Below are 15,855 nucleotides of genomic sequence, written 5' to 3'. Positions count from 1 at the left end.
CATGATAAAATTTCAATAACGGAGGTGTTTTAGAGAGCTCTTTACTATCTGTATATGAACGACCTTTCATCCTTTCAATAACGGTTAATTAGATTCTCTATCTCTGTTATTCAATCTAATTCAAAACTCAATCAATAATTATTGAAATTTAAGACTTAATCAGTCATTACTGTATTAGTGGTGGAAGTACTATTATATCAAGGTTTACAAATTCTCTTTCGTCACTATAAACTTTTCTCAAATTCTAAATACAAGACTTATCAAACTTTAGAGAATAGAATTTCCTGATGTTTAGAATAAAAAAATATCAAGATGTCATTTCCTTCCTATGCTCCGATTGGAAGAAAGTTCAACAACTTTATATCAATAAAAAGGAATGAAGCATTTTGTGCCTTCTATCGCTCGATCAGTATCAATATAAGAAAATTGGTACTTAATTAACTAAATAGTATTGATTCCCTTCAATAAAACCAATTTTCTTAATTTCAATTATGTCAACAATTATGAGTATATGTAAATTTAGAAAAAAAAGTTTACACAGATATATAATATGATATCTTATCTGTCTATAATTTCTATAGAAAAATTTCTATATGATAGATATTAAAACTATAAAAAATAATCTATTTACATTCAACAAATATAAATTGCGTATAGAGTGAATAGAATCGAATTCATACGGAATTGACACTAAAAGATCTCCAATTAATAATTAGAAAAATAAACAATAAAAGTAAAATGGAGGATTTTGATGAAGGGTGAAACTAAAGTAAAAATAAGACAATTAAAGAAATTAATAAAAGAGTCGAGAGAAAAATCAATGCAAATAACTAGTTGAAGAATAAGATGCATTTCAGTTGTGAGAATTGATCATTGAAGCAAAAATATATTTATTCATTTTAATAAATTTGTTTTAGTTATAAAAAACGAACTTCATAACCAATCTCTCCTTAAATTAATTTGGAAACATTTTTTAATTAACTCTAATAAACAAACAATCCAAAAATCATCTATTAAATTTAATTTAACAACCATTTTAAGAATTATAAAGACTTAATTCTAATCAACAAATCAAACTGTGTGGTGAGTTTAAGCTAGATTATGCAATTTCTTGGTGGATTACACTAATTGTTACCTGTTGTTAAATAATTTTAGCAATTATGGACTAAAGTATAATGATATATTACCTTGAAAATATAAATAACGGGCCCTATTAATCAATCAACAAAGTAGTAATAATAATAATAACTGAAATTGCATAAATATTGGAAGAGCAAAGATAAACAATAATATTTAGATCTCACAATTCATGAACAAATTGAAATTTCAACCTATTATCAACTAGGACTAGAGAGATTAACCACATATGACTATAAAAAAATATGAAAAGAAGAGAGAAATTTAGTTAGAAGAGATGATATGAGCTATAGTGTCAAAAAAGTATTTAAATAACAAAACCCTAGAGAAATCTTTTTGAAATTTTTTTCTAGAGAAAATTACTTTTTAGTTCATGAGGTATAGCATAATTAACAAATTTGTTTCTCTATTTTTAGAGCCCATCACTTTCGTTATCGAGATTTAATTCCGTCATGATCCAAGATCCCTCCGTAAAAAATTTCTGTTAAGTCAATAATTTCCACTTGATCAAAGAAAAGAGAATAAATATAATTTCAAAAATACCCTTATCAATAATAAAATGAAAAAATTACTATTTAGTCCCTATAGTATGAAAAAACCCCCTATTTAGTCCCTCAATTTTGAAAAATATATTAAAATGTCCCTAAAATTTTAAAAATTCTACTAGTTAGTTTCTCTATTAATTTTATCACTAAATATTTTACTGTTTAGTCTCTATAGTTTAGAAAAAATTATTAGTTGGTCCTCAAATTATTAAAAAATTTACTAATTAGTCCCTCCATTTCAGAGGTATTATAGATTTTTTTTTTATAATATTTAACGACTAAAATTAACGGAATGACTAACTAGTAGACTTTTTAAAATGTCAAAGACGTTGTAATGAATTTTTTAAATGGCTAGCAGTGATTGACAGTGAACGGCATTACAAAAACAATCTATTGAGTTTTAACTTTTTATTTTTAATAATTTAAATTTTATATATTTTGATTTTTATTATCTTTACTGAATTTGAATCTTAAATTTATTGAAATTTTTATTTGTTTATAGAGATTGAGTTTGAGATTTTCTTTCTTGAATTTTGACGAAATTAAATTTCAGGGACTAAAGTGTTGAATTTAAAAAATAGAGGGACAAATCTGTTAATTATGTAATATCTTAGGGACGAAAACATATTTTTTCCTTCAATTCTTTGAAAGAATGACCTATAAATTTATACAAATTAAATTTTAGGGACTAAAGTATTTGGTTCTAGAAAGGATAGTTCGGTCATTTTTCTTGTCACTAACGGTATTTTTGACAGTGGGACCTCTAATTTTAAAGGAATTAAACCTCAGGGATGAAAGTATTGGGTTCTAAAAATAGAGGGACGAATCTGATAATTATGCTATATCTCAGGGACTAAAAAGTAATTTTTTTTCTCTTTTTAAAATAATTTGATTTGAATATTTTAATGAAATAACTCTTTTGATTTGTTTCCTAAAGAGGACAGAAGTTTCCTAATCTTTTGGAGAGAAATTACGTGAGAGCTAGACTGATTTGAGTGTTTTAAATGGGAGAATCCCGATTCTTTCATGTAAAATATGCTTCTGTTTGGAGGTTTATCTAGAGATTTAGATAAGTTTTCGGTCTAAGTCACATAATTTGATTCTTTTTTTTTTTATTTTGGCTCATCTTTGTTATCTTTTATATTTTTATATAAAATCTATATAATTGTCAAAATAAATAGTATTCATATTTCATTTGACTAAATATTTAATTAAAATATGTGTTAAATATATACATTATTATATAAAAATTTTGATAAAACATGACATGCACAGTCAAAAATAGAACTTAGTAAAAGAAGAGGCACATAAAATAATTATAATTATGTTTGCATATAACTATAGATAAATCTTTTTAACACTTCAATCATATACTATGAAGTCAATTTAAAAAATAGATAAAAAATATTTCTTCTATGTTTTTTTTAATTAAACAATGAAATCTACTATATATTGTTTCTGATGATTATTATTTATCTCATCAAAAGATTAAATGTTGAATTCATTTATTTTATCGATATTCAATCGTATTAGAATATTATAATAATAGTAGAAGTTGTATTATGTTTTGACAATCCATCAAAAGTTTATAGGTCTAAGTTAAGTGATATTTCTCAATTCTTTTTCAGTTGTATAGATTATAAATTCTAGTTTAAGTGTACAATTCTCTCCTTGTTCATACATATTTTATACTTTTCATATCCATAGTTAGATAAAATTTTATGTGATTCTGTAAGTTAAAAAAATTCCATCTTTATTAGATCGATTTAATTCATATAATTAAATGAAAAATAATTCAATAATGGAATTATTTTAATAAAAATAATAAAAATACTCGAAATAGAAATGACTGAATATTTACAATATTTAAGTATTGAAAGATTTTGTAGATCTGTTGATCAGAGCTTAACAGAAGACCAATGAGGGAGATATTATTAAACATGTGATAAGAGGGCTTTGGCTTTAGTTTCGGCAGGGAGAATCTACTCATGCATGACATTGATGACTCTGGACTGCACCAATACGTCCGATGACTATCGCTCCCATCGATCATCTTTAGCTGGGCTCTATGGCGTCTACTCCCTCGGATTGTTTTTGTCGGTAGTCAGTTCTCGTCTTTAGCAGATTTTTCTCTTGTCATGCCTGATTTTTCGTTTTTTATCTGAGATTTATGCTATGCTTTTCTGTGGCTATGTGGCGATGTGTTATTTTGTTGTGTTTAGTTACTGATTTTCCTCTTTTTAATTGTTGAGTCTTTCTCTGTTTGGTTGTTGTTTGATTCAACTGGATTTATTAGCCGTTTTGGTTTGATTTTATCTTAATTTAATTTAATTTAATTTAGTTTAATTTTATTCTAATTTTATCTTTTATCTTGTTTAGATTTTTTTTTATTTATTTATTTTAGTCTTCAGCGTTTGGTGAATTTGTGTAGCCCTCTCATATAATTATACCCATTGGGCTTTAGAATGGAAACTCTTTGCATGATTAAAAAAAAAAATTGTTTTATTTTTTATTTTTTAAATGATTCTTTTATTGATATCTGGCAGAGCTGCCGTGCATCACTTTTTTATATTCATATTATTAGTATTATATAAAATAAAATACTGTATTATAATAAGATATATCTTTATAATAAAAATTATATAATTTTTTAACTTTAATATTCTTTTTATTATAAAATTATTATTTAAAATAATAAATAATAATATAATTTAAAATTACATAAACTGAATAATCATATTTAAATTAAAGAAACGAAATGAAATTTACGTTCAATTCCTCTATAATAGCAGGGCAGGCACAGTTTGAAATGTTCCAAAAACTTATTCAAATGATTTAAGTGGTTTGGATAGAATAGTTTCAAATCTTGCTATCGATTTAATATCAATAATTATTTTAATTATATATATTATTTAGTCATTTAAATTTAAATTTAAATTTAAATATACATATTATTTAATTATTATAATTTTAAATAGTATTGAAATAATATTATTTATTTATTATTTTTAAATAATAATATTATAATAAATGAATATTCTTTTAATGTTGTTTATTTTTAATTATTACTAAAAGGAGGAGAGAAAACTCTCTCACCAAAATTATACAGATGGATATAATTAAAAAACTGACAGAATTTTCCCTGTAATTTATACATATAACGTGCTATAATTTCAAAATATTAAGCATATAAGCGAAAAACTGATAGTTGGACCTGTCAATTCATAAAATATTTACAATCAACAAAATATCGTTTCCATTGGACTGTACAATCTATACATGATAAGAAAAGACAAAAGACTTAGGATTGGTCCGACCTCCTCTAGACTCTGAGTGGATGATGTGGAAGGAAGGACAAACAAGAAGATGAGGACTGCTGAGCAGATCACCAAAAAGTGTGAATGTTTCGCAGAAGCTCTGATATTTTTAACAAAAACAAAAAAAAAATCCTCTTTTAAATCCAACGCTCCTCCCTCTCAACCCAATCAACCCATAAACTTCTGAAATCCTCAGCTAGATCATAGTTTAAACTTTTATTCTGCTCAGAAAGTCAATAATTTCTTCTAGAGGCTCCAAAATTGGGGTATGTGAGTTTTATTCCTTTTATTCAAATTTTTACGATATAATTTATTTTCTCTACCTTTTAATAGTAATTTTTGTGATTTGAGGATAAAAATGGGTTATGTTTTAGTTAAATCCAATCAATGGGGTTTTATATTTCTTTTTGGATAAATACTATGTATAGGATATTGAGTATTTCTGTTGAGTTTGGGTATTTTTGGGATCTAATTATACCGAAATATTGCCGAAATTTTCTTAAAAATATATATTAAATATAATTTCGTATTTTACGTTTTATGTTATTGTTCTAGAGCAGTTTTATTATTTGATATATTATTTTATTTATTATTATTTTTTTTTAATTCTAGGAGAGGATCCAGCTTCCAGGATAGATAATAGGGGTCCTCCTGCGACCTAGGTCTTTTGTCCCAAGTATTCTGGTGAGTGGATAAATATATAATATTGATATTTTTTCTAAATATATTTATATATGTATGCGTTACTTTGTTTATTTAAAATGGGAAAAGATAAAGTTAATTTATATTTTTTGAATAAATGAAAATTGAATTTAAAGCACAACTAAATAAATAGCCGATTACACTCTGTATATGCACCGAACAGATGACACCTTGATGACAGGTGATTTATTTTCAGCATGATATATATTTATACTGTTTTTGGGACAGCACTTGATATACAGATAGCCTTTGAGGCGTATGTCAGGTGGTCACCCTTTGGAGTAGCTCTGCACATGTGTATGACCAGTATTTTATTTGCTCTTGGGCCAAATTTGTCATTATAGAGCCTAAGATGCCAGCATTGCTCTCAGCCTGTCATTATTTTATTATACCTGAGATGCCAGCATTATCTGCAAAGAACATATTATGAGTGTATGGAGATTTTATTTTTCACAGTTATTTTATATTGATGGAATTATATTGTATTTATTCAGCTGACTTATTTTAACTAAATATTTGGTACTCTTAATTACCTAAACTTATCTTTTCACCTTTGTTATTTATTTATCCGCTCACTGAGTATGTTGTACTCACCCTTATATTTCTTTATTTATCCGCTCACTGAGTACGTTGTACTCACCCTTATATTTCTTTTAAAATTACAGTTCCTTTTTGGTGATCTGCTCAGCAGTCCTAATCTTCTTGTTTATCTTTCCTTCCACATCATCCACTCAGAGTCTAGAGGAGGTCGGACCAATCCTAAGTCTTTTGTCTTTTCTTATCATGTATAGATTGTACAGCCAGTGGAAACGGTATTTTGTTGATTGTAAATATTTTATGAATTGACGGGTCCAACTATCAGTTTTTCGCTTATATGCTTAATGTTTTGAAATTATAGCAGGTTATATGTATAAATTACAGGGGAAGTTCTGTCAATTTTTCTAGTCATATCCATCTCTATAGTTTTGGGTTTGGGTGTGACAGTTTTGACGAAAAAAAAGGGGTAATTTACGATTTAGTCCCTGGGTATTACCATTATTAATAAGTCAATCCCTGTATTTTTAGAAACCTATTAAAACGTCCTTATGTTTTATTTTCGTCAACGAAATAGTCCTTCCGTACTATTTTCCGTTAAAATTAGATAAAGGAGGAGAGAGAAAATTTTTAAAATCCAATTTTACCCTCAAATAAAACCATTTATTTAGTCCTTGTATATTACAATTATTAACAAGTTAGTCCTTACATTTTCAAAAATCTATTAAAATATTTTTATCTTTTCTCATATCTATTAAAACGTCCTTATCATTTTTTTATGTCAACTAAATAGTCCCTATCTTTTCTCAGATCTATTAAAACGTCCTTATCGTTTCTTTTTGTCAACGAAATAGTCCTTGTCTTTTCTTTCATCGTCGTCCTCCTCCTCTTCCTCCGAAAAAGAAGAAGAAGAAGAAGAAAAGAAAGAAGAAGAAGAAGGAGAAGAAGAAGAAGAAGGAGGAGAAGAAGAAGAAGAAGAAGAAGAAGAGAAAGAAGAAAAAGAAGAAGAAGGAGAAGAAGAAGAAGAAGAAGAATAAGAAGAAGAAGAAGAAGAGAAAGAAGAAGAAGAAGAAGAAGAAGAATGAGAAGAAGAAGAAGAAGAAGAGAAAGAAGAAAAAGAAGAAAAAGAAGCAAAAGAAGAAGAAAAAGAAGAAGAAGAAGAGAAAGAAGAAAAAGAAGCAAAAGAAGAAGAAGGAGAAGAAGCAGAAGAAGAAGGAGAAGGAGAAGAAGCAGAAGAAGAAAAAGAAGCAGAAAAAGCAGAAGAAGAATTGATGAAGAAGAAAAGGGAGGAGGAGGAGAAGGAGAAAAATAATGGAGTAATATAGTCTTTTATTATATTTTTAACGGCAAAAATAGATAGAAGGACTATTTCGTTAACGGAGAGAAAATATAAAGACGTTTTAATAGGTTTCTAAAAATACAGGGACTGACTTGTTAATAATGGTAATATCCAGGGACTAAATCGTAAATTACCCAAAAAAAAACAATTGCTTATCGTCCCATCAACTGCCACACTGCATTTGATAATAAAGGCAAAAGGCAGCAATTATGGAACGCCAACTGTAAATAATAAAACCGAACTTCTGCATGGGACAACAAGTCAGTGTCCATCAGATTTATTCAATTGGTTTGAAGATGTAAACAAATACGACAATATCACGTTTCTCATGCAAAATCACATCCCTACCTCACTTGACCGATTCAACTCTACTTTCGACTCACCATTGAAGACCCCATGCCTCTCGCAATTTCTCTCAGCACAAACTTCTGAATCTTCCCAGTTGAAGTCTTGGGTAATTCATCTTTAAACACTACAGATTTTGGAACCATATAATGCGGCATTTTTTCCCTACAGAAGTCAATTATGTCCTTCTCGCTTGGTTTCTGACTCAACCCTTCCTTCAAGCTCAAAAATGCGCACGGTGTCTCTCCCCAGAAATCATCTGGTCGAGCCACCACAGCTGCTTCATTAACAGCCGGATTGGTGTACAACACAGACTCAACCTCCACACTGCTTATGTTCTCTCCACCGCTAATGATCACATCTTTGGATCGATCTTTGACCTCTAAATACCCATCTGGGTGCATCACCCCCACGTCTCCTGTGTAGAACCAACCATCATCTTTCAAACACTTTGATGTGCCTATGGGGTCCTTGAGATAACCCAACATCACGCACCCACCTCTCAAAACTACTTCGCCGAGAGATGACCCATCTCGCTTTACGCTGGCTCCTGTCTTAGGATCCACCACGTCTATCTCTGTGAACCCAGCAATACCCACTCCTTGTCTGGCCTTTAGTCTGGCTCTTTCGTTTGCTGGCAACTGGTTCCACCTTCGTTTCCAAGCACACGACACCACGAATCCTGCCGTTTCAGTTAACCCGTATCCGTGACTCACCACAAAACCTAACTCCTCTATTCGGAATAGCACAGCAGCTGGCGGTGGGGCTCCGGCGGTTAGAATCTCAACTGGGCTCTTGAGAGGTTCTCTATTGGGGAAGTTTGCTAGCATGTTTAGCACCACAGGTGCGCCGCACATGTGAGTGACACCGTGTTTCTTGATCATGCTGTAAATTGTACGAGCATCGAATTTACGGAGACAGATGTTGGTCCCACCAACGGCTGCCATGCCCCATGTGTAGGTCCATCCATTAGCGTGGAATATTGGAAGGGTCCACAAATAAACAGGTTGCTTTGGAACAGCCCAATCAATCAAGGATCCAACGGTTAAGATGAAAATCCCTCTGTGGCAGTGTATCACACCTTTAGGAGATGAGGTGGTACCTGATGTGTAATTCAAAATCATCGGATCCCACTCGCTTAGAGGCTGAACCCACTTGAACTCTGGATCACCTTTCTCCACCATGCTTTCGTACGTACACCAAAAATCAGCGTTCAGCCATGAAAGTGAAGATAGTTCCGGTGCATCATCATCATCCGTGATGAGGACGAGAGTAGGACGTGGAGAGTTAGGCGGGAAAAGAGAAATGGCCTCGAGGACAAGAGCACGTGACAAACAATCAACGAAGACTAGCTTTGATTCGCTGTGACGCATGAGTATGGAGATGGTACGGGCGTCCAGGCGAGTATTGATGTTGTTGAGAACAGCACCAGACATGGGGACAGCAAATTGAAGCTCGTACATGGCGGGGATATTGGGAGCAATAACGGAAACGACGTCCCCGCGGGTGAAGCCGTTGGATGAAAGAGAGGAAGCTAGCTGGAGACATCGACGGTGAGTATGAGACCACGTGTAAGAAGTGTCATTGTAGATGATAGATGGGCAATCACCGTAGGCAGTTGCTGCCCTTTCCAAGAAGGTCAATGGGGTGAGAGGACACGAGTTGGCTGCTACTGGCTTGAGCTCATCCATTTTTGCCTTAAGAAGAATCAGGCGGTACCGTTTTCTGGGATTAAGAGACCATGGGAAAGAACTTTTTAGCCTTCTTTTCTGCAAATTTTGTCCATGAAGGATCATGTGGGAGGTTTGGATTTCCGTTCTACACCTCATCTGTATATTAATATTTTTTTTTCAAGCGCAGAAGTCTTGTGTGTAGAATGTTATGTGCTAAGTGAAAATGGGAAGTGAAATTTTCTTGAAAGAAAATCAACTGGATATTTTACAAGTGGTAGCTGAAGCTAAGAAGCACTCTGCAACTCATAATTATCACCTCTCAAGATGGTGAACAATGATCGATGAAAGTGGCCATTTATAGTTGAGCTGAGCTTCCACACGATATGTGGTTGAGAATGATAGCCTGCTTGGAGAAGCTTTGCATTAAATTATGGCAAAAAGTTAGAAAAGAAAAATCTCCCTTATCATCTTAATAAAATCTAAATAAACTAAAGTTTAACTTTTTGGCCTAGACCCACAACTTTTATTTTTGATGCAGATAACCCCATTTTTTCAAAATAAGATATTTAATAATAATTTTTTTTTATTATTAAAAAATAACCTAAAATCTAATCTACTTTTTCAGACTTTCCCTCAATTATTTCCTTTTCGTCTTTAAACATCGTACCCACATCATTATTATTGGGTTTCCATTAGCAATAATGGTGGATTTAAAATGAGGACATATTTACACTGCTGTTTGATATAATTTATTTTGTAAAAAATAATTTAAATAAATTTTTATAAAATTAATTATAATTTATTTTTTAAAAAGATAAAAATTTTGTAAGAAAAAATAAAATTTTACTTTGAGTGTATAATTTTTTGGAATTATTTTTTTTAAAATAAAATTACTAGTTATATTAATAAAATTTCATCAAATAAGAAGAATATCCTTTTAAATAGAGAGATTATCATACCTAATAGATTTTTTAGTTAAAGTATAAACAGTTAGAGTAGTATGACGACGAACTTATACAACATAAATATTAGTTTTAAAGTATAATAAAAATTTATAATAATTCAAAATTAAATTTAATTAAAACATTTTTTAACGTGGAGACTCAAGAATTTGAATTTAAATCACAAAAATAGAATTATCGAGTCGTTCGCAGTTTTAATATAGTACGATCATTATTTTCGGCTATTATGACTTTTAACAGAATAAACTATTTTGATAGTTAATTGACGTAAATTATTTTTTATTAGAGAATATAAAAAAAATTTATATTTCAAAAAGAAGAAGAGATGGGAGTATCAAGTCACAAGGGAAAGCGTTTCTTTTTATCTTGTTGATTCAATGCTTCTTTCTTTTAAAAAATAAATTGGAATTATTGTTGGTGTTCTTAAACTGTTTAACGGTTAATTTAACTAATTATTGTTGGTGTGCTGCCCCTCTACTAAAACAGGTAGGGGTGAGCATTCGGTCGGTTCGGTTCAAAATCGAACCGAACCGAATAAACCGAAAACCGAAATTTTAGTTTTTATGAAAACCGAACCGAACCGATTTTGGTCAGAAATCGAATCGAACCGAACCGGTCTGATTCGGTTCGATTCGATTCGGTTTGATCGGTTTCGATTTTTAATATTTTTTTAATTTTTTACACTTTATTTTTAGTATTTTAAAATTTAATTAAAATATTTTAATTTTAATATAATTTAATTTCTCTATATTATTGAAAAAACATATTATTATTCCTAATCGGTTCGATTCGGTTTTTTCGGTTTTTTTTTATCAAAACCGAATCGAACCGAAATAACCAAAATTTTTGAAATTTAAAATCGAACAAAACCGAAATGTATAAAAAATCGAATTAAATTTTCAAATCGATTCAGTTCGGTTGGTTTTTTCGATTTGAACCGGATTATGCTCACCTCTAAAAACAGGTGCCTAACACACTCCAGTAGCCTCTAGAATGCGCCTAAAATTGCTCTAGAATGTGCCATTATTATAATTTCATAATTGCTTTAAATTCAAAATTTATATTATATATATTAAAAAATTCCATAGATTAGTAAAAATATAAAGTTTAATATAATTAATGGATATTTTCATATATATTGTGATTTTTTTTAAGTGGAAATTGGATATAAAGATTTGAATTTAGATTTCGCAGACGAGTATGATGTTTTATCCACTGAACTATGTCAGGATAGACATTTATTGTGAATTTATTATATTTAATTTTATTTTAATTTATTTTTATTTAAATATTATTTTTATATAATAAATTATTTTGAAATTCTAATAAAAATTTTGAATATTTGTGATACTTGGTTTCATGCAACTTTTTTTTTTAACGATTCAATAGGGGCATACAATTTAACTTGTCATTATTTAAAAAACTATTTGCATTTAACATATTTTTATTAATTTTAGTTTGGCCATTTTTTGAATTTATAATATTTTCGTTTAAAAAGTATATATATATATAAGTTATTTAATTTTATGATATAATTTTAGAATATCATTATAAAATTTTAAACTCTACGTTTAACATAATTTTATTAATTTTAGTATGCAACTTTTTTTAAATTTATAATATTTTCATGTAAGTTATTAATATATGAAATTTATTTAATTTTATGATTATAATTGTAGAATATTTTCATTGATATGGTATAATATTCGCTCAAAGTATGATATGAGCCGTCACCATATGATAGGCTCATATGACAAGATCTTAATAAACTATAATATACGGTCGCAAAAGTCTTACTCATAAAAAAGAAGATAATTAACTCCATCTCCCTACAGTATAAAAATAAAATATATACAAAGTTTAAGATGCGTATTCTTACACACTCATTCTAGGTTCAAAATTTTTATTACACTGACTATAATGACTCAGAAACCGGACCACTACCGGCGCTAGGATCCAGATCGACTTAAGGTCACTGGGACTCGTAGCAAACCTAACATACATCCTGTATACCTGTTAAATCCCATACATGATCAAACATATGCATAAAAACTTAAACTTTTTCATTTACCAAGCTCAACCTGTGCATGCACTATACATTAACCATACAAACCCCAGACTAGAGCCCTCATCAAATGCTCTAGTTGGGTCATCATTACTATAATCAAGCTTGGTTTTGCCAAGCACAATTCTATCCTCAATACAATTCTTTACATTACATCACATTATAACATTTTTCAGTACATGTCCACATCTAACTATTACATACATAAACTTCTATTCCTTGTGACTTCCTGGTCTAGCCCGCACCTGCAAACATAGGGATTAAGGGAAAGGGGTGAGCTACTAGAGCCCAGTGAGCAGAATAGTAAAACATTATATTAAGGATTCATGCTTTTCATGAAATGCATCACATCACAAACAATTCACATTAAGGATGAACTTGTCACCAATAGCCCTCTACATATCCAATAGTGCCAGAACGTAGAATGAGTCTGTAACGACCCGAAAATCGGACCGCTACCGGCGCTAGGATCCAGATCGGCTTAAAGCCGCCGGGACCCGTAGCAAGCCTGACATATGACCTGTAAACCTGTATAATCCCATACATGATCAACAACATGCATAAAAATTTAAACTTTTCTTTCAAACATCCAACTCAACCTGAACATACATGTACATAGTCATGATCATAATCATGATCCCTCTGTGGGATCTCATCAATGCCCCAACGGGCGATACAATATGAGATGAGTTGGCTAACATCTGCATCAACAAATATCTAAGATCATGCATCAACAAGGGATTACAATACTCATAGGGTCAAGCACATCTATAACCTCAAAATACCTCATTACATATCATACTGAATCTCTTACATTACATTATAGTACAATTGTCATGTCCACAATCTAACTATTACATAAACATACTTCATGTAACGACCCGAAAATCGGACCGCTACCGGCACTAGGATCCAGATCGGCTTAAGGCCGCCGGGACCCGTAGCAAGCCTGACATATAACCTGTAAACCTGTATAATCCCATACATGATCAACAACATACATAAAAATTAAAACTTTTCTTTCCATGAACATCAACCAAACTCAACCTGTATAAACATAAACATGACTTTGATCCCTCTGTGGGATCTCATCTGTGCCCCCAATGGGTAGCATAACATCTGTTGAGTTGGTTTACATAAACATCATAAAGATCTCTAAGATCACGTATTAAAAAGGGATACAACAATCTATGGTCAAGCACGCACTAACATCCATAAACCTCATTACATAACTATATTGTACTTTTACATTACAATTTGATCATGTCCATTGCTAGCTATTACATGAGCATGACTTCTTTACTCTATCCGGACTCCCGCACTATACTGTACCTGCAAGCCTGGGGGTAAAGGGAGAGGGGTGAGCTAAAGCCCAGTGAGCAGAGCTAGTAAAACACGTTAACACAATGCTCTATGAAATGCATCATAACACAAACAATTCACATAAGGGTTGGGTGAACTTGTCACCAAATAGTCCAAGTTAACTCTGTGCCAGGCCGTAGCATGGGGTCCTGGTCTTCCTGTCATACATACATTACTTACCATTTTCCAGGGCCTCCTCTGGGCTCCTGGTCTTCGAGTCCCATAACCGTGCTTTACTCTGTGCCAGGCCTGTAGACTGGGGCCAGGCCTGTAGACTGGGGCCTGGTCTTTCTTACTCTGTGCCAGGCCGTAGCATGGGGTCCTGGTCTTCCTGTCTTGGACTAATTGGGTCATCCAACATTCACCCACATCAACAACAATTGATGCAATGCGGCAGATTCGTGAAACTAATGCAATCATCCTATTGCATAATCATGATGCATGAAATATGATAAAACATTTAATTTAAAAGATTATGTTTAGTTCCACTCACCTCTGGCTGACTCTGACAATACCGAAGCAGCTGAACTCACTGCTGGGGTCCTCGGTTCCTCGGGTCCGAACCTACACAGGTGGACTCAAATGAGGGACCAAACATACTTAAACATAACTCTAAAATATTCCCCAAAAACCCCCTAAAACATCCTGAAAAAAATCACATAGAGATATGCATGAAATGGCTGAACAGGGCACTTTCGGCCGCACCTTCGGCGGCCGAAAGTCCTGGACAGATCCGAAAGTCAGGCACTTTCGGCGGCACCTTCGGCTGCCGAAAGTCCCAGACAGAGACTAAAGTCTCTTTTCGGGGGCAACTTCGGCAGCCGAATGCTGCCTCCACAAAGGGGGTTCGGCGGCCGAAACTCCCTTCGGCGGCCGAACCTGGTTTCTGCCAGAAGGGCAGAAACTTGGTTTACATGAACCTCTTGCCTCCCAAAACCTCCAATCATGCATAATCTCGTTCTACAACATGCATACCACACATACATAACACCTAGGGGTCTCAAACTATCATATACCCCAACTACAACACTTCCAACACACAATAATCAACATACATTGCTCAAATCATCAAGATTAACCCATAACTCAACATATAACCTAACATGCATTTCTACCCATAGATCTTGCATAAAACTTGTTTAAAACTCATAAGGAGCTTAAGATCGGTCCTTACCTCTTGAAGATCGAGAGGGAGACGACCTAAACTTGGAGATCCACGAAAATGAGCTCCTGAGTTTCCAAAGCTCCAAAACTTGTTTCAAAAGCTTAAATCTTCAAAACCAAGTTAAAACAAGTGAAAATCTTGAAGGATTTAGAGGAAGAACATCAAAAAAAATGGGTGAGAGACGGCGGAGAGCTCACCTTGGCCGAAAATGGGAAAAAGCTCGCCCGTTTTCGGCTAAGGGACCCTTTTATAGTGGCTGGCCAGACCACGTTCGGGGGCCGAATGTGCCTCCGCATGCATGCCATGTTCGGCGGCCGAACCTGGACTTCCCTCACTCATGCTTTCGGGGGCCTAACGTGCCTCCAAAACGCATGCATGTTCGGCGGCCGAACTTGACTTTCGGCGGCCGAACCTGGGTTTTTCCTCCAAGGACTTTTCATGCAAATACTCATTCAATTTCATACTCAAAACCATTAAAAACATGAAAACATTTCATAAAAAACATGATCCTACCCTTCTCGAGGTCTCCGACATCCAAGATTCCACCGGACGGTAGGAATTCCGATACCGGAGTCTAGCCGGGTATTACATTCTCCCCCCCTTAAGAACATTCGTCCCCGAATGTTCCTCAACTAGTACATGCATAACATAAAACGTAACATACATACTAAACACATAGAACACATAGAGATTAACCTTAAAAGAGATG

At 32.5% G+C, this 15,855-nt stretch overlaps 1 protein-coding gene across 1 annotated transcript; it reads right to left on the bottom strand.

Annotated features, from left to right (window-relative positions):
* Window positions 1-7,800: 7,800 nt before the first annotated feature.
* On the bottom strand, window positions 7,801-9,974 carry LOC110606000 (2-methylpropanoate--CoA ligase CCL4). The gene has a single exon (XM_021744705.2). The coding sequence runs from the start codon at window positions 9,746-9,748 to the stop codon at window positions 7,943-7,945; it is 1,806 nt and encodes a 601-aa protein (XP_021600397.1). The 5' UTR covers window positions 9,749-9,974; the 3' UTR covers window positions 7,801-7,942.
* Window positions 9,975-15,855: the final 5,881 nt, after the last annotated feature.

Source organism: Manihot esculenta, chromosome 18, assembly GCF_001659605.2.
Source record: "Manihot esculenta cultivar AM560-2 chromosome 18, M.esculenta_v8, whole genome shotgun sequence".
NCBI classification, from domain to species: domain Eukaryota; kingdom Viridiplantae; phylum Streptophyta; class Magnoliopsida; order Malpighiales; family Euphorbiaceae; genus Manihot; species Manihot esculenta.
The sequence above is the reverse complement of the archived record's forward strand: the minus strand, read 5'-3'. Positions and strand labels throughout refer to the sequence as shown.